The sequence below is a fragment of the Rhopilema esculentum genome, chromosome 5 (assembly GCF_057945365.1).
Source record: "Rhopilema esculentum isolate cy_ngs chromosome 5, ASM5794536v1, whole genome shotgun sequence".
NCBI classification, from domain to species: domain Eukaryota; kingdom Metazoa; phylum Cnidaria; class Scyphozoa; order Rhizostomeae; family Rhizostomatidae; genus Rhopilema; species Rhopilema esculentum.
Window position 1 is genome coordinate 5,316,089 of NC_142819.1, and position 19,126 is coordinate 5,335,214.

At 34.2% G+C, this 19,126-nt stretch overlaps 2 protein-coding genes across 4 annotated transcripts in view; both read left to right on the forward strand.

Annotated features, from left to right (window-relative positions):
• Nucleotides 1-1,736: 1,736 nt before the first annotated feature.
• Nucleotides 1,737-8,681, forward strand: LOC135689592 (gametocyte-specific factor 1). Of its 2 annotated transcripts, none has more exons than XM_065206875.2 (6): nucleotides 1,737-2,014; nucleotides 4,276-4,374; nucleotides 5,696-5,723; nucleotides 6,024-6,125; nucleotides 6,867-6,903; nucleotides 7,402-8,681. In XM_065206875.2, exons 1-6 carry the CDS (start codon nucleotides 1,901-1,903, stop codon nucleotides 7,595-7,597), a joined length of 576 nt encoding a protein of 191 aa, XP_065062947.2. In that variant the 5' UTR covers nucleotides 1,737-1,900; the 3' UTR covers nucleotides 7,598-8,681. The 2 variants fall into 2 exon arrangements, with proteins under 2 accessions (XP_065062947.2, XP_065062949.2); XM_065206877.2 differs by lacking the exon at nucleotides 1,737-2,014 and adding an exon at nucleotides 2,034-2,218.
• Nucleotides 8,682-11,950: 3,269 nt separating this feature from the next.
• Nucleotides 11,951-19,126, forward strand: part of LOC135690119 (putative ubiquitin carboxyl-terminal hydrolase MINDY-4) — a 30,879-nt gene continuing 23,703 nt past the window's right edge. For both annotated transcript variants that reach the window (XM_065207589.2, XM_065207590.2), the window contains exons 1-6: nucleotides 11,951-12,092; nucleotides 14,265-14,407; nucleotides 15,033-15,088; nucleotides 15,937-16,000; nucleotides 16,342-16,938; nucleotides 18,491-18,573. In XM_065207589.2, coding sequence (XP_065063661.2) covers nucleotides 14,336-14,407; nucleotides 15,033-15,088; nucleotides 15,937-16,000; nucleotides 16,342-16,938; nucleotides 18,491-18,573 — 872 coding nt within the window. In that variant the 5' untranslated portion in view covers nucleotides 11,951-12,092; nucleotides 14,265-14,335. The remainder of the gene's footprint in view (nucleotides 12,093-14,264; nucleotides 14,408-15,032; nucleotides 15,089-15,936; nucleotides 16,001-16,341; nucleotides 16,939-18,490; nucleotides 18,574-19,126) is intronic.

Consider the following 19,126-nt stretch of genomic DNA (forward strand, 5'->3'; position numbering starts at 1 on the left):
CCTAATTAGCATTTATTTTGATAGTTTCAAAACGAACACATATAAAGAACACTAGATAGTTTATTATTAAGTCTTAGGAATAGGCATTTGGTTTAGACCTTATTTAACAGCTCTTTGTACTGGAGGTGTATGGCAGCAACAGTTAAAAGGAAAGAGTTAGAACTAAAACTGAAATAATTTCAAATTAATCAAAATTTCAATTAGGAAAGATTCAGAGAAAATATATCGAAAGTATCTGCAGTTGAAAGAGAGAATTCTGATTCTAACTTTGTGATTGTACCTAGATAGCTTTAAGTTCAAATGTGCTACAATAGCAACCATTTCTAACGTTGTGATCGAATCATTCATGTTGTTTGCGACAAACAAGATTGTTGGCATAGTCGGACTTAGAGAGCACTTTCATTTCAAAATAGCATTTCACATCAAAATTACACATAAATTTAGCAGTATCAAAAGCAAAGCAATTCGCAATGCTTTATAAAAGAAAGATAGACTAAGTTTCTTCTAAACCAAAATAAAGTTTACAACATAATTAAAGATAGATAAGGCCTGCTGACAGCCACGTAGCTGCAGGGGGGGGCACGGAAGGGCTGTGCCCCCCTAAATGAACATTTTGACAACAGCTTTCCCTCTCTGGCTACAGTTTTTCCAAATGATATTTTGAAAATTTGGCATATTTATAATTCCATGACCTTGATTTTGTCCAAATATATCTGTTTGTTATATATCTGTTTTCTTGTTTTAAAGCCTGCCCTCCTCAGGTATGGTTTTTGCTCGAGCTTGCTCCCCCTAGCCGGCACCTACAGCTACGTGGTTGCCTGCGGGTGGAGATATCATTAGCAGGTAAAAAGCTATTAGAGATAAAATTTAATGTAACTAAACAAATCAAACACTCTGAAAAAATCATGTATAGCATGAAAGCAAAGAAGAAGTAGCATTCATAGTAAGACCTGTTACCCATCTCCAAGGAAACTAATATCGCTTAGAAAGAATTCCGACCAACAAAAGCTGTCTTTTTGAAAAGGAACTGACATCTGGAAACCAGAAAAATCCACCTTAAGCGCGGTGCACCTGTTCAATGTCGCACAGCTTTTAAATATTGAATAATTTTCTTTATGGACAAGCATCATTCGATTCAACTGTATGGGAGGGGGGAGGCATGGCTGTACATAGTCCAAATCCTCTTTAGCAGAAGAAATTGTTGGTAACTGACATCAGAACCACGCACCGCGCAGTCATTGGGCTAGCAGGGGCTATAGCCCACCCATTTTTTTGCAATAATAGGCTAGACAATTTTTTGAAAATTTACTCTAACGCAACTTTGGATAGTTTACTCCTATGCAGTAGCAGTTCTCATCGACTGGGAACCATTTTGTTCTTTTTCTAGGTGTTTTATCTTGTTTAATGATATTATATATTTTCTAACTTGATTAGATTGGTTTTTTATTACCCTCGAGCTAATTAGATCTATTTTTATAATTATTGATATCTTCTCTGAACCAGACTCAAGGGGCCTTTTCCGGCGTTCTAGGGAGCGTGGCCTCAAAAAATTTCGGTCACACCCTTTTCAGCCCCATCCACTTTTAGAGTAGTGCGCGGTCCCTGATCAGAACTCTTTCCACTCTATGGCCCCTTCCACTTTTAAAATTGAGCCTTTCATCCAGCATTTGACATTTACAATGTGATAATGCCTTTCCTTGTAAATTGCCTCTCCATCGCTGGGGGCCCTGCAAGAAATACACTTTTGGCATAATATTGCTCGATTATATTTACAATGAGAATAGCAACATCTTTGCCCATGCCATCTCATTTTCATCACGAGGCAAAATTAATAGGAAGTCATCATTAATTTTAATTTCTTCATGGAAATACCAAGGAGTTGATCTAATGGTAGATAAACATGTCAATAGAGGACGAGATATGGGATCCAAATGCACTTCTTGTTTGCCCCTATGATGGTTCACACAGAATTTGCGTACAACGCTTTCAGAGGCATATTATAAAGTGTCGAAAGGTATCTACTTTTTATTGATATTCAATAATATAATTGTCTAAACTAATAATAATTATTTGACAATCGAAACCTCATTCTCATCTTCGTTGACTTAGATTTAGAAAGACTAGACTGCAGAATGGGACAGGAACAGAGCGCACAAGCACGAGGTCAATGTAGTTCTGCACGCCAAACTTCTTTTTGCACGACATGCGTATGAAAGCTGTGAGAATTCAAATTCAAATTTAGTTTAATTTGACAACAACAGTTACTTGCAAGTAAAGGATGACATTAAGATATAACAACAAAAATTTATAATCTACTTTATACATTTCATCATATTTTTAATGAGATGGAGAGATTAAGAAATTTTTTAATGAAGAAAAGATTTTATACATAATTTAACAGAACAAAATGAGACAAAAAGGGAAAAAATAAATGCAAGCAAAGGAAAATCAAAACTGAAATTTTCATAATGAGACAAGAAGGTAGGAAAGGGTGGGGGGGGTGGGGTGAAGCGGCAAACATCATGATTTTGGTTAGAGGATTTTTAGAGTTAGGTATATTATTTTTTGAATATTTTGAGTTCATAATAATCATATATAAAATTTTAATAAGCCATTTATGTAGGCATTATTTGCTAAAAGTTTTTTTGTTGGTTTTGTTTTGCTTTCAAAGGGCATGGAATAGCATGTAAGAAAATAGCATACCTTCATATGTCGCAAAAGAGTGCCATAGGAATAACTAAAAGTATGTATATAAATGAAATGATTTTAAAAATGGTGCCACATGAATACACATAAATGTAACCGGTAAGGTAATGGTATGTAATTGCAACAAAATTGTGATATAAATAGACAAAAAACTACTGCTTAAAGGCTGGTGAAATAACTAGATGGAACATACCAATGCAAGGTAAAGATAAAATGTAAACAACTTTATTTAGTGTACGCTTGCACTGATGGTTGATTTGGCATTGAAACTTGCCAAAGGGTATGGGGTAGAAATTATATCAATATACTGACGTATATGTTGAGCCCCATAGCTATGAAAGCTTGCTACAACAGCCTCTTCAACCTTGAAGGTCTAAAAACACATCAAAAACTAGTGACAGTGCCATCAGACAACACCTTCAAGACAACCCAGATGGTACAAAACTCTAAAATGACAACATGTTTCAGATAATTGGCAGAGCCCGGTCATTTTTCATCTAGCAGTCTTGGAATCGATCAACATGCAAAGGAAAAAGCCCCCATTGTGTAGACAGAAGGAGTTTGTTTTCTCTCTTGAACTCCACATTTTTCAATAGGCCTGCAGCACTGATTGGGCAACTATGCCGGTCATGTGTTTGCATTTTTGTGATTGGCTTATTTTGATCCACAACTGGGTAAATATTTTCCACTGTGTTATTTCTGATGTTTAATACTCTGACGAGTGTCAGATGAAAAAGCTTTTAGTAATATGTTGTGAAATGTTTGCTTTTTTCAAAGCTATTTTCATAGTTTTTTTCTGTGACTGGAGTATTATTTATTTTTATACGGATCTTAGATTCTGAATTTTTACTATAAGATGTGATCAGGAAATTTGAAATTCTAGTATCATCAGCAAAGAGATGAAATTTGAGAATGTGTGAGGAGAAGAGCACTGTCATTTATATAAAGAAGAAAGTGAAGGGGGCCTGATACACTCCCTTGTTATGGACTGGGGCTCAGAGAGAACTCCATTTACAAATACATTCTGGGTTCTCTAAGAAAGAGGGCAGGAGGGCGTAGGCAAAAGGGCTCATGCAAGAGGGCTGAGTCAAAGGGGCCTTGGTCAAGGGAGCCTCGATTCAAGGGAGCTTTGATCAAGGGAGCTCTGGCCAGGAGTGCTCAGTCAAGGCCATTTTTTTAAAAATCTTTTTCATGGCCCCCCTCTCCTTGTGCATTTTGTAAAGATGCATCATTGCTTGGAAGATATGGTGTCTGCACTTATCTCCTGCCCCATGTCTGTAACTTTACCCTTTTCACTAATAATTGGTATTTTATCTGAACCCATCATGTTGTGTATCACAAAAAATACAATCAATCTTAAATAGATGTTGTTTATCAAGGTTTTCTTCAAAAAGTGAAAAAGTTGCTAATATGTAGCATTTACTCTTTATATAGTAACACATGTTTTATACACTAAACAGTTGAATCTTTTTCTTTCATTTTATTGAGGTTGGTTTATATCGAATAGAGAGGTGTTTTTGTTGCATTTATATGGTGTATTGTTGTGAACTAATGGCTGCTTTGTTTTAGAATCATGGGGACAAAGACACAGTATCATGCCCGTATAATGCAACACATATTCTTTTACGAGATCAGCTTTCTTCGCATCTTGGAAGATGTCCAAACAGAGTAGGATTAAATTGTCATTTTTCAATTAAAGTCTAATACAGTAAAGTCTAATAACTTTGAATTGAGGTACTTTGGTTGAAAACATATCTTTGGTCAAAACCCCTTTTCATTTCATTAAGCTGGAACATAGCCGTAAAGAGGGCTTTCACTAAAGGATGTGCCACACAAGACATCCTGCATGAAAACCTGCAAGTTAAGGGAAAGTTAAGTGGAAACACAAGAGTTGAGCAGGAAAACCAAACTTTTGTACTTTTGTATATTTTATATAAGGAAACAAATAATTGCTGGTTCATCCCATATCAGATTTAAGTAAATCCATGTAGCCCAACTTCTCAGAATTGTCCAATGGAAAAATCTGTCTTTAGAATTAGAATGTACCCAAGCTCTTCTTGGTTGACAAAACAAAAAGTTAAAGATGATGTAACATGGGCCATAAGTTTTGATAAAAAGACAGGTTTTAGAAATTTTTTATTAAAATTGTTAAAAATCCGTTTGAAAGATTTACAAATTGTTCTGTTTTATGTCTAATGATAGTAAAACTCTTGAACAAAAGTCTGTGAGTGAATCAATACTTTTGTTTGCAAATTTAGTATATCCTCTTCATTGAGACATTTGATATAGTGTGTGACTGAACAGTCAGGCAACAAGGCTTGTTTAGCATTTCAGTTAAGGGATGAATGTATGATTTATCCCTAGGCAACAGAATGAATGCATCCAACTGCTCTTCTAAATTTTGACACAGATCATCAAAGATGGAATAGCTTCGCTTTCAACCATCTGATTTTGTCAAGAGAAGGCTGCTTCAAATTCTTTTCGTTTTGTAGTGGCTTCAACCATAACTAAAAATGAAGAATCAAAATACGTTTCTTAGTGCCTATGATGTCAGAATGACAAAATTCAAACTTGATGGCTTTTAAAATGAGGCTAATAATGATGATGTTTCTTTGTTGAGTTGAATGCTGTTTATATATATATTTTATATGTTTGGATAGCAAGGTATGGATAAATTTTTTTAATATTTATAGAAAAAATGCAAAATAATTTTAAGAGAATAACTGATCATAAAATAACTGATCCTAAAATATCTGGCAATCTTTTCTAGACTGCTCTTTGAAAAAATATTGTACTTAATTTCAGAGCTTTTGAGATAGGTTTTTGGCTTCAGGCAAAAAGCAGGCAAAAGGTGTTGATAAAAAGGAACCTAATAACTGTTCAGTTCAAGGTGAAACAGTAAGCATGTAGATTAAAACTGCTTGTCGTAACTTTTTCTTTAACTGTTTCAGACATTCCAATCTTTGATCTTGAATTTTTTTATTTGCAGGTTGCCATTGATGCTGATGTAATTCAAGGTATTCATCTTTAGTTGTCTCTGTTTATTGATGGCTGTTTTTTAATTGTCCTAGTTAAATTATTGATGATTGCATAAAGTAGCTTTTATTTTAGAATTCCTAAGATGCAGCTAAATGCTTGCTAGAAAATTTTTATCAAAAAAATATCATAAAGTTATTTGTTTTCATAATTTTTTATTCGATTTTTTCTAGTTTTATTGTTATATATAGAATTGCTTAATGCTGCGCATAAAATAATAAAATAGAATATAGAATCATGCCCTTACTTTGTGTAGTGCTTCATGATAAGAATGTTTTTAGCACAAAACGAAGAAACTGGTGAAATTTATAAGCTAATGGGACAAGTTGGGTTACCTGAAGTATCATGGATCTGTCCTCCAAAGTCTGAAAACTGGGATTTAGGTAAAATTCTACAATGTTGTTTTAGAGATGAAACTTTACATAGCCTTTCTATGTGCTTTGGTTATTTTCTGACAAAGTAATTTTACTTTGTAATGTGACAATTTTTGAGCACTGCTTTTCCAAAATTGAAAGTGAATTTTTAAAAATTCTGCACAATCATCCCTTTCTGTCAAACAATACCACATGATTAAAGAACACTATTGAATGGATATGCTCATACCATTATGGCTAATTTTGTGCTTGGATACTTCGAAATGTTTTTTCCACATTGAACTGAGAAGAAGATTCTAGCTAAGCTTAAGTTTAGAAAGAGAATTATGAGCAAAGTAAAATATTTTTTATCTTTCAAAGATTGAAGTATAATTTGAGCTTACTTTGTAATTGACCTTCTGATTCTAAAAAGAAAAAAAAGACAGAAAGAAAGTTAATTTTTTTGTCCTTAAGTGGATTGCATGTTCTATTTTACAAATGAGATTAAAAAGTTTTCATTCTCCAATTACTCTTTTCTTGATCGTGGAGTAAGACTCAATCTTATAATTACGAAATCTTCAGCAAACAATATTATAACCATCAAAGTAAATTGTTAGTATTTCTTTCAGTGATTAATATCCAAGATTCCGTATTTTATAAAAATTGGTCCGCCATAGCTCTAATGAAGTATTTGATTTTAAATTATTCTTAGAAAACTGTTCTAAGACAGTTTTGTTAATTTCTTAACCCACCATTTTAATTTCATAACAGAAGCAGAAAATCACGAAGCAGAAATAGTCAGTAAAAGGTTTGTATTCTACTTTAAATGGTCGGCTCAGGCAGTGGCGTTTCAAGAAAAATTCATGCCAACGCGAGATATTTTCTTGCTTGGCCCCCCAGTTTTGTACAAAGCTATTATGAATAATTTGTTGTTTTCTTCCATAGCCGTTCAATTGTTTTTGCTATTGTCAATGTAGCTCTCTTATGCTTTGCTCAATACGATCTTTATCACATTTATTCAACAAGCTAGGGGCCCAGATAAGCATTTTGGTTTGAAATCGAGGTAAACATTAATGAAGTTTTGATTCCTTCCTGAAGTTACTAAGCATCTGTATTGAAATTGGTACTGTAATTGACAATAGCACAATAGTAAATTGACACTACTTTGGTACTGTAATAAATGGGACATGGAGCTCTCTTATAGTGTCTGGAGATCTTTCAACTTGATATCACTCTATTATTTGATGCTATATAATGCGTTTTTGTTCCTCGTTTATCAACCTGCTATTATTTTGATCATGCACAGGAGAGAAAAGAAAACTCAGCATGACAGAAACAATGTCTTAAATAAGAAAACTAACTCAAATATTGGGGATGATAGACCTTACATAAGGATGGCTGGTCGTGGCTTCAACTTCAACTTTGACGAAGGTGAAAGTACTCCAAAGCGTGGAGTTGGTAGAGGCAGCGTCTTAAAATCTGTTACCAGGCCTGGAAATTGATAGATAGTTTCCCAGTTTTTAGTTTACAGAGTATTTGGTTTCGAATGTTCAACAAATGTTGTTTTTTAAACATGTTTGTTTCTGTTTCTGTTAGTTTTCTGAGAGTAAACTCGTGTTTCAAGCTTTTTCAGTGGTACCACGGTTTGTATTCCATCGAAACGGTGTCCTCTACGTGATGGACCTTGCGGTGAATGTTTTGTTCCCTCCCAAGAGAAAACTCGATCTTTTATTGCGAGTTCATGTGGTGTGTTAATATCTTGTAGTTTTCGACAATAATAAAATACTTAGAATCCTTTAAACAGTGGTTTTCAAGACGCACAAGATTCACTAATACTATAAGGAAGTCATTATTATATAGGTCAAGGTCTGCTGAGTTATAATACGCTATGACCTACCCTGCTCCATATTCGTATATATAATCGTCTTTGCTTTATTGAGTATAGAAAATCTCATTACAAATATGGTTACATAGGAATCCAGCATAACATTTACACAAAGTACGAAAAGATTGCACGGGAAGCTCAAGATCTGGTAGAGCATTTCAGGCGTCTTCTCTAAAAAGAGAGCAGTTTTACGTTCACTTGTTCCTTTTCATCGAAGATGAACATATTTTCATAAGAAACCCGAGAATGTAAAAAGCTCTTGGTACTGGCAAAGAAAATTGAAAATATTTTCGAACTTCTATTTATCACAAAGATAATAATACTGCGCTTTTCTTTTTTGTAGATGTTTCTGTTATGCCAACTTTTACAAATTACGTCAGTTTTTATGAAAAAATATGTTCTTATAGAAAATGAGAGATGACACCAATCTAGAACATTTTACTACCTCGCGCATTTTTTAATAAAATCTAGAAGTATGTAGTTATGTTTAATATCATGTTAGGAAGTCTTTGTCATTCATTTTAATGTGTTTTTCTCATTCTTTTCACCTTGAAATTTATAATTGTTATTTCCTTTAAATATATATGTAAATTTTTCTGTTTATGAACAATAGCGGTATTTTGAGTAAGAGTTTATGAAGAGAAGTATTTGTATTTTAGGTTTTGGTTTTTGTTATTCAGAGTTTTGTTTGAAATTTGAAATATGCTGTTCTTGCTTCGTACTACGCTGCCTCTGACTATATTCTAGTCAATCAAAACGCATTAACTCTAAACTGATAACCAGTGTACATTTGAAAGAAATAAAATTTTGACGTTTCGAGAAATAAGATTTTGACCTTTCATGACTATCCTAGTACAGCATCGCATGATTGGTGGATTTATTGGAGAATTCCCAAGAGGGGGATGTCGCTAATGTCCATTCAAGTTTTGTCCGCTACTGTCACTTCTCACTAGTGCTTACAATACATTAAGTACCACACAATTCGGTGCCAAAAGTTTCGGTCTTAAAGGGCATGTGTCGGGAACATGATTGGCTAATGCAATACAATGATCTCTTTTGTTTAATACAAAGCATGGAATCGAGGGTGAATTTTTACGGCAGTAAAAATTAATTAAGATGAAATGAAAAGTCACGAAACAATGAAATTCCACTCCAAACGCTTTTGTGAATTAGCCAACTGCTAAAGCAATATATGCCCTTTAATTTCGGTAAGAACTTGAAAAATTATCTTCAACGCAATTATTAATGTTGCAAAAATCGAATAGTTTGATGCCAGCCTAATAATGAGACTGAAGATGATGCACGAATGTCATAAACTCTTATTTAGAAGAGGTCTTTTTTATATCATTTTTTATATCCCATGGAGGAAAATAATTTGCAAGCGCTTACAGTGAGTTCGCAATGATTTCGATCGCAAAGCGCAACGGAGGGATTAGACAATTTGATCGATTGTGAGCTAAAAAATTAGGCGTCCAAATTGAATAAGCTGGAAAGTAATTGAGAGAGCGTAATCGGAACGTTTACATAATTGAGAGAAATTATCAAGAGCCAGTAGAGGCACCAGCTCGGCTCATAGATTCTAATTTCTTGGTTGTAGAGGGCGAGAAGAAATTAAAGTAAACGATGAGGGAGATAAAAAAACTGAAAATTTATATGTTATGGATGTATGCATGGTAATGTGCAAACAGTATCAAGTATTATTTTTTATTACTTTGAAAGCCCATTGGTGTAAAACAAGATTTTTCTAGCGTTTGAAAATTTCAGTAAAAAAATTTTGGTTTCAAAAAAAATTCCATGGGATTAATTGTTGGTTGCCTTTTGGTACTTAATGTAGCATTAGAACTTTTGAACTGGTTTTTTCATCACCATAGCAATAAAAGATCTACCAAAAAATCTCTTGTTTGAAGCAAATCATTTTCCTTTGCTGTTCAAATTTAGGCAAATATTTTATGGTCTCTTTGTTTCCTTGTTATTTTGAAGCCACTTTGATGGCTGATCTGCAATAAGCAGTCAGGGCACATTTAAAAGCAGCTTGCATCATTTCGTATCACCTTCGAATGTTATTCAGTGTACCGATCTATCACAATAATTACGTATCGTCGTTTCTGATACTTTACTTAGACTTGGTGATTGGAATTGCTTAGAAATCTTGCAAATTTCAGTGCAGATGCTTATGAAAAACGTTGCGTATGAAAAATACAGGTGCTGCTCTAGGTGGTCCGCAAGTAATTGGAACAGGAGTGTAATGGCCTAGTTCAGGTTTAATGGCTTGAGTTAACAATATTTTTCATAGGTACAGGTCGCTTCGAATAAAGTGTCTTGCTTCTTTCACCGAAGTTAACCACCAATGTGTAGTGTAGACTGTTTTAAATGTAATTTCTAACTTTTTGTAATGCCACGGGGTAGTCATTGTAAATGCACTCTGGGGGTATTGTGCTTGTAATATTGTAAAGTTTCTTACGTGAAGTATTGGGACGATGAATAACAAAATGGGGGCTCCAAAACTAGCATTCTAACCACTGATCTATAAAAAACCACTGGTCTTTTTTATAGATCAGTGATTCTAACATTGATTGAACAAAACTTGCCGTTTTGGCGGGATTCTAGAAATGGCGTCAGCAAACACGCAATTCCTGACAAATTCAATTTATTTCCTACCTTTCTATGATAGAAAAGTAACAAAATGTCAGCGAGAAATGAAAAATATCAATTTTTAGCTTCAAGGCCAAAAACACAAAAGCGACCAAACAGAGAACGAGAAGCAATAAAATATTTAGGTCTAGCGGGTCATTTCTTTATTTAAACTGCAAGAAAGTTTGGTTGCAGCAAGAACAATAAGTTAACAATGTCAACTAAAATTAAAAGAATGATAGGCCAGGACAGGCCGACTGTTGGCTTCTGCAAGCTGGCGTTGTGTGCGAAGTCAATCAATGCTGATTATTTTGTCCAATTATTTTTGGAATATCCCCAGGCAAGTACAGAAACAAGTAATGATTCTTTACAAAGACAATTCATTTCAAAGCAAGACAAACCTACGTAGTTATGCTGCAATTGTGACAAAAATTTCAAAAATAATAACATCATGGTCTTTCAATAACATCGTCAAGGTCAAGGCCTTGATGTTTAAATGAAAACAACTACAAAGTTATCATCATAAAAGTTATCATTTTCTTGAGATTTTCTCCTAAATCCGAAAATATTTCGTTGCAAAATTATTTCAGTGAGTTCCAATGCAAATGGCGTCTGCCAGATTCCTGGAGATCATCCGACAAAATATAGAATAAAGCAAATTGTACTTGTCTAAAAAGTCTATTTTTTACAATTTATTAAATATATGTTTATTTTTACAATTTGGTAAAATTTCAATTGGAAATTTCAACCAGCAATCTCGCTATGTTCCACAGTCTTTCTATGTTTTTCTTTGAGCAAAGTGTTAACCACTTTTGCTATAAGGCGATCATCTAATACTTTTGTCACGTTAGTGTATGTAGTAGATTTGTATATTGTAAACTTTACTTATATAAAAAATGGCCTTCTAAGGGCCACATGACCTTTAAAATTTACAGAGAATGCTAGGCAAATCAATAGTTCTTACAAGGCCTCAGAAAAGGGGGGCACTTTTTTGCAAAACAATAGAGCTTTACAAAATTATTTTATTTTGATTGTTAAAATCTGAAGAAGGTTGAGGAAAGGCCCCACGCTGCCTCAGCAACATTTATTTCTAACATGGCGACAACAAGAAACAATCAACATCAAAATGATGTGCCCCCAAACACTTGATTTTCCCGGCCCAAAAAAATTCCCACCAAGCCCCGGTACAAGCCTGTCATGTGATAGCAATTCTTAGCTTGAATTTGTCATAAAAGACGATCAAGAGACACGAGGGAAATCTTTCTGTTTGAAATTTAACATTAAAAATTCCTAATCACGGTATAATTGATCATTTTCCTAAAAAAGGTCATAAAAGTGTGGTGGTTGTTATGACACCGGTTATTTGTTTCAATTGTTATTCCAGCCTCATTTTCAAACTTGGATTGCGCCTCCTTGTCACGTAATAATGGCGCAGAAAATATGGTAGAGAAAGACTTGTTTCTTCGCCTCTTGGCTTTAAGGTGAACGAATAATATTCATATTCACATTGGGTGCTGTTAGTAGTTTAAGAATCTTTCCATTTGAACTTATCATTTGATATGTACATACAAGTAACAGTTTAATCAGCAAATCTTTCTCCCTTTTGAATTGATGATAAAACTTAAGGTACCCCCCCCCCAAATGTTGATTCAGTTCAGTTCAGTTTCATATTTTAAATTCTTCTGCATGCAATTTATTGCAACTAACAAATGAGCAACTAATACATTCCTACAACACAACATTACACTTACAAAACAAATACATCAACACTTAAAATTAATACAAGGATAAATTACTTGACATACAAAATTTCAGTATTACTTAAAAAATGCCGTCCTATTTAAATCTATCAGTTATTTTATATGTACTCATGTTTTACTTTATTTGTGAAAAAAACAGGGAAAGTTTTAATTTATTACCTAGTGTTTTCATTTAAACCCTGTATAGACTTTTGCAAACAAAAAGTTTAGTTTATATGAAAACTAACACTATATCACATTAAAAATTTTCATGAAAATATTTGGCTATAGTTGTTAGCTGTTTTGATGAAACTTCTCTGGTTAAATTTTAGTCTTGATGTTGTTAAGTTGTAAAAAGTCAAGATCACAAATACCTTGTGACTGCTCAGACTCTAGCCACACTAGAAACTTTGTTTCTTGAACGGACATCTTCAATTTAAAAATTAAATTGTGCACTTAACATCATATGCATTCAGAAATTTGCTGTTCTAGCACAGAATAGGGCTAGTAAATTACTACACATCTTTTTAAAAAATTTCATCCCTTGTCATATGTTCTTACTCAAAATTCAATAAAATGAGCATGGCCTAGTATTGTCAAATGTTATTTTCCTTAAATTTATGGGCAGTAGTTATGGAGGATACTTCCGCATGTGTATCTGTTGTCAAATCTGAGGGAGGCCAAATTGCCATTGGTAAATTTGGACACGCTACAACATATTAAGGACATGCACATTGTTTCCAGTCTGGGAATCTGGTTATAGACACAACTTGCCGTGGAAACTTGTGACTCAAGGTGGAGGAGTGTGACTATAGAGCCAAATAGAATAGCTTGGCATAGTTTGGTCTAAATTTTATGAGACTGTAACCAGAAGTGTGCTTTTAAGCACAGTGACTAAAAGGAAAGTCAACTGTACACTCTATGGTTTGCGAAATAAGTCTGCCTGAGGCTCCTGCTACAAGGGCCTTGTAATAAGAGAAACTGTTACACCATGGTTAATGAACAAACATACAGTTGGTAAACACATACAAACACAAACAATGGCAAAATTGTCTTTGCATAGAAATGTCTTTTAACAACTTGCTTTACACTATTGCATTCTATTTGGTTCTGCTCATACACATGAAATACCCCCATTTGCTTAGTCTACCTTCCCAATCAGTTTAATAAACTGATTGGGAACCTAGACTAAGCAAATGGGGGTATTTCATGATGTAAATTTAGCCCCTGTTTCACAACTCTATAGAAGGATGAGCTGTCCCGTTTAATCCAGCAAACCCAAACTGGAAATTTTTCTCGCGCCGGCAATATTATGCCACCGCACTCAAATCTTCCATCCACTCACTTTTGTAAAATTCATCAATTTCTTGGGATCTCCCTGTTTTTTGATAAAGAAAACATCTAAAATCTCAAAGCTTTGAATTTTTGGCAGGTCTAGTATCATAAAATTTCATAAACAACATCAATTTGATGAATCTGTTTTATTTGAAAGCTCACATACATGGCTACAAAAAATTGTTTTATAGATAATAAGATTTTTTATTTCTGACATCACATATGTGATTGACTAAGACCTTTCCATTAACAAGAAAGTCAACTCATTTTGTCTACACAGAAGGCTTTATCAGATATCAATAGAAGTAAAAAAGAGTGCCTTGTTGCAAATTTCTAATCAATTGGAAAGATCAAACTTTTGGCATAGATCTATCCCTAGGTTTTATTTTATAGATCCATTCCTAGGTTTTATTGTATAGATCTTTTCCTTTTTTATATTCCCAAAGTTAAGTAGATGATTTACTGCACTTATTAAACTCAAACTATGCTAAAGTAAAAGAGCAACATTAGATGAATGTAAAAAGTGAAAATGTAGCATTTATTGCATAAGTTATCAAGACCACCATATGTTCTTTCTAGAAACCAGCAATTGAAGAGCAAATAATTAAACAGAGTGGTAAATTCTTGATGTCTTCCTGATATGTAGATGCATGAAGCTGGTTAATATGACTGATGTTGAATCACTTTCAGCATCACTTGTACGTGAATATCTTAGTAGGAAGGTATATGAAGTTGTTCAAATTTGTATTTTATTACTCTCTTCTACCTTGTTCTTTCTATTTTCTTGATTTAATAAACCATATATTGCAAGAAATCATATTTTATTGATTTTAAGGAAAAATAGAAATTTTTTGTGAAGCTTGCTTGCCTGTACTTATTATTTTATCTATTTTTCTGTTTCTTTAGGGTTTAGTTCCAATTTTCCCATCTCTTAACGGTATTATTTTGTAATCCCCTAAACAGTGGTAATGTTCTCTTCCCCAAAATTTTGTCAATACATGGTTTTAAAGTAAATAATAATCTACTGGTTAAGTATACGTAGTATTTTCAATGTTGTCCCATGGATTATTAGAAAGGTGAAACCTGGCAATGATGCAAGAAAAATGGTTTGGTCAACAATGATGCAGAAGTTTGCTAAATGCCATGCCTACCAGCCCTCACTCAAAAGCAGCGGGTTCTATCACTATCTTTCAATTCTTGTGCAATCTAATTTCTTCGATTACTTTGAAATAACACTTTGCAGCTAAACTTTGTCTAAGGCAAAAGGGAAGTCACCAACATTGTAGAATATTATTATTATTATTTTTGGATTTCAAAGAGCAAGCAGGTTATCTTTCTTCTCCCTAGGGCCTGAAACGGTCATTGAGAGTTCTAGATGATGAGTTTCCAAGAAATGAAGATAGGCAAGTTGTTTTATGAATTAATTTGATTCTGCTTTTTTTCTTACAAAGATATGCTAAATCTGATGGGAAAACACAAACTTCATTTTGGCTCGTAGCCATTATGTAAACATGTTGCCATGATGTCTCATGCACCATGGAAAATTAATTACTGCAAATTTTGATGAAAATAAGTAGGGGTTTGGACATACCCTTAAGAAATTTTCCTGGCCATGCCCTTTGTTCAGTTTGACAGTTCATTCAAACTATCAACATATTTTTAACTTCTTCAACTAAATAACAGAAAACAATGGAATAATTTTGAATTTTGTGTTTTTATATCTTATCTTTCTTTTGTTCGTTTTCCGACCATGTTTCTTTGGTGGAAAAAAATTTGGTAACAACATTTGGTTAGCTTAATTGGACGGAACATTTAGCTAATTTTTACGCAATTAAAGTAAATGTGTAGTTAGCCAGCAGTTTTGTTTCTTGTCATATATTGTTTGTTTGGTTATTGAGTACTGCCTAATAGTCCATTAAAAGGTCTCGTCTCAAAATTATTTGTTGTTGTTCATAAATTTTGAAGTTTGTGAAAAAGGAGCAAAATTTGCCCGCCATGTGTACAAATACTTTTATTGTTGCACACTTTTGCTGCTTTTTACTTCACAAAATGGTTTTATCACTGCACAAGGTGGAAATCACTGCCCCTTAAATTCGGGTATGTCCTAGACAGTGGTGCTGCGTTTCAAGGGGCATTATCAAACCCAATGTCTACATGGCTACTATCGCTACATGCATTTTTATTCAGTCATTTTTTATATTTTTCCTTTTGAAAATGGAAGTAAGTTCAACTTAAAGTGTTTTGATTTCAGCATACGAAACAGAGTAATTCTTGCAAAGGAACTCAGAATTGAAAAGTTGATTAGACTGAACAAGGTAACAGTAGTTTTGATATCTCCGTTTGGTTCCATATCACTTTACTTGATTTCCACAATAGAATCATTTGGTATAATGAATCCTAAAAATTTTTTGCTAAACATGCATGTTTTTGACATAAAGAGCTGTTTTCTTTTTTATCAAAGTTCAATTTCCAGTCTATTTACGTTTCTTGGTGTTTGGAGGAATACTGGACTTTTATGATATAAAATTTTGCAGTTATTCCCTCTTGTTTCGCGTCAAATCGGATGGTAGCTTTGCTTATATATCCTCGCAGAAATAAAATTGCATTTGGTATTACGCTTATTAATGAAAACATGAATTTTTACACTAATTTACAGGAGCAAGACACTCCTTTCAGAACAATGATTGAGGTGATGGTTAAGCATTTTATTGAAGAAAAACGCGGCAGAGCATCTTCACGCCAGAACACAGTTTCTGACGATAGAAACGAAAGGACTAAGCAGCAGTCCATCTCGAAAGATGCTAGGAGAGACAATGTACCTAAAAATAGCCTTGAACTTGATAAGCAGTTGGATTTAGCACTTCGAATATCCAATGACAATGTCAGTGCTTATAAACAGCAAGCTGGTCTGAAGACAGACCGAAACAAAGATTCATCTCCTTCGAAAAGCAGCACTGTGTTACGACCAGCAAAAAGTTTAAGCGATATAGGCTCTAGTAGTGAATTTCCCAATGCAAGTGAGAGACATAATAGAGGATCTTTAAAGCCACTTTCAGGAGGCAGCAACGCTACAAGCAAGGCTCGTAATCAGGGAGCTATTCAAAATACCACAGAGAAAAGCCGGAAGACAAAGTCAAAGAAAACGTTGAGTGTTAATACAAACGGGCTTCGTTCTAATAACATTGATGATAGTGCGTCACAGACAACTAAAGGCCCACAACTGGAGGACGGCATATTGGAAATCTCTCCTCAGGTAAGCCCTAGCAGAAATAGTCAGACGCTGTTCATCGATTTGCTTCTAACTATGTTTGTCTGTCTATTACAAAGAATTCAAAGTTGTCATGACTGTATGCAGAATGTAGCTATCTTTTTATTTTATGTTTAGGGCTGAGTTCATGCCGATATTCACCCCCAAAGGCCCAAAGGTTTTTAAGAGAAACCTCAGACAAAGGCGGCTGAATTTTGTATCCTGTTTTTTTCATTATGTTGTCTTGATGATATTGAAACAAAATCGATATCTTGCAAATCATTTTGCTGCAAAGCCCTAGCTTGCACGAAAATTCGCTAAGTGGATTCAACAGCTCAAGATGAGGCAATTTCGAGACACTCTCTCTCGTCGTAACGAAACTAACCCCTCCGTTTTCTACTTAATCAAGTCTAAAAGATGAGGTAGCACGAAAATCTCCTTTACTGAGCCGTTACCTTGAACATTTGGAAGATTAAACATGATTTAAGCTCGATAAATACACCCTTAAGCACATAAATTCTCATCTACAGGCCTGGCCATTTGAGGGAAGCCATAGCTCTTGCTCCCCTCCAGGCCCTCCTCAAACGCTGGAGGGGAGCTAGAGATTGCTCTCCTAAATTGTTCTAAAAAGCAAATTTGCTCTCCTTGAAATCAATTTTTCCTTTGTTTCTATTCTTATAGCTCACCTGAATACTTCTAGGAGAGCTGTTTACTGCTCCCCTGTTAAAAGTCTTATGGCCAGGCCTGCATTTAGCCATGCAATTGGCCAATTTGTATTTGCTCTGTTTGCTTTCTAATGTATTTTTAAAGGAAAGTATCCCTATGCTACGGAATATTTCAATCCAGTCTCTTTTAGAATATCCTATCACGTGACAAATCAAAAAAGGAAAAATTTGAAATTGATAAAAATAGGAGTGTTCTCTCTCGGCTCTTATTGCTCTCCAGTTTGCATCCTAAATTTTACAGTACACAATGTTTATATATTTTATTCTCTGCTCCAGCTCACATAGGGACAAATTAGAATGGGCAAATGTGTATATTTCTGGAAGGGATTAAACAATTAACGTGCAGTGCTGTAAGAACACCTGCAGTTCTTTGGAAGGGCTTCCTGATTAAAAGTTTTATGTTCTCTTAAAGTGTTATAATGACTCTAAATTTCATTGCTGGCATCTGCTGATATTCAGTCGGTAGTCTAACAACAATATAACAATAGAGGTATAATAGAAAATACTATTAAATATTTATTAGCGTTGCTAACAGAACCGATGCTAACAGTATTATTTTTTGTATTGGTTATTCAAGGTGAAATCGTTAATTTTTCTGTTTTACCTCATGCAATACTTGACCTACTGGCAATGTTTTTATTGCAATATATATCCAAAAAAGTCTATCCCTCATCAAATGATCGCAGCTTTACTTCAACAGATTTTATCGAGAGATTCCAGTCAAGGTGATATCAATATTTTATGTTTACTCCAGCTGTTTTTAAGCCGTAGAAGTTATTGCAGAGAAGGTATTTTGTATGCTTAGTTGTTTATGCGTTTACGTCATATTACAGGCCCGTGTGGTTGGAAAGCAGGATTTGACGAAAACTCAAAGAACTTCGACGGGAAACTCAATGATGGACAATACGTCACTCGTGTATGTTTGTATTAGCATGGTCTATCTTTTCATAACTGTGTTGAACTCAATATCTGTTAAGCTTAGCTGCAATGAGTCATACTAAATAGATGTATAGTAAAATTACATTTATGCTATCAGTTATGACAAGATATTCAGTTGCTAATATCTTTATAAACACTTGTTTGTTTGGGTAATATTTTTTGCTATAACTGATTTTGTACTATAGCTGATTTCGACATTATGATGTTCTTTTACTGTGCAATTTCATGATACCGCATAATTGTGGAATACAATTTGGATGTTTTGGACTAGTCTTCTATTACATGCTAGTAGTATAGAATATTTTGCAACAAATGCTAATTTCCTCTGTTTCCAACGTGCAAAGGTCTTTGAGTGCAGCAATCTTTTTGACGTATTGTGTACGACTGTAGCAGTTAATGTAGATCACAGATTTTAATATTCCTAGACGCAGCAATCTTTTTCTTCATTTCTTTCTGCCTTGTAAGAACCCATTTCAAAGAATGCATATTTTTCTTCAAAGTATTTGTATACATTGTACGTGTAATTATGT

Bases quoted from the DNA above. Each gene is read 5' to 3' on its own strand.
- LOC135689592 (XM_065206875.2), top strand. From the start codon at position 1,901: ATGTCAATAGAGGACGAGATATGGGATCCAAATGCACTTCTTGTTTGC. The intron at 5,724-6,023 runs GTATTCATCTTT...GAATGTTTTTAG, and splicing joins TGATGCTGATGTAATTCAAG to CACAAAACGAAGAAACTGGT. The intron at 6,904-7,401 runs GTTTGTATTCTA...GATCATGCACAG, and splicing joins GCAGAAATAGTCAGTAAAAG to GAGAGAAAAGAAAACTCAGC.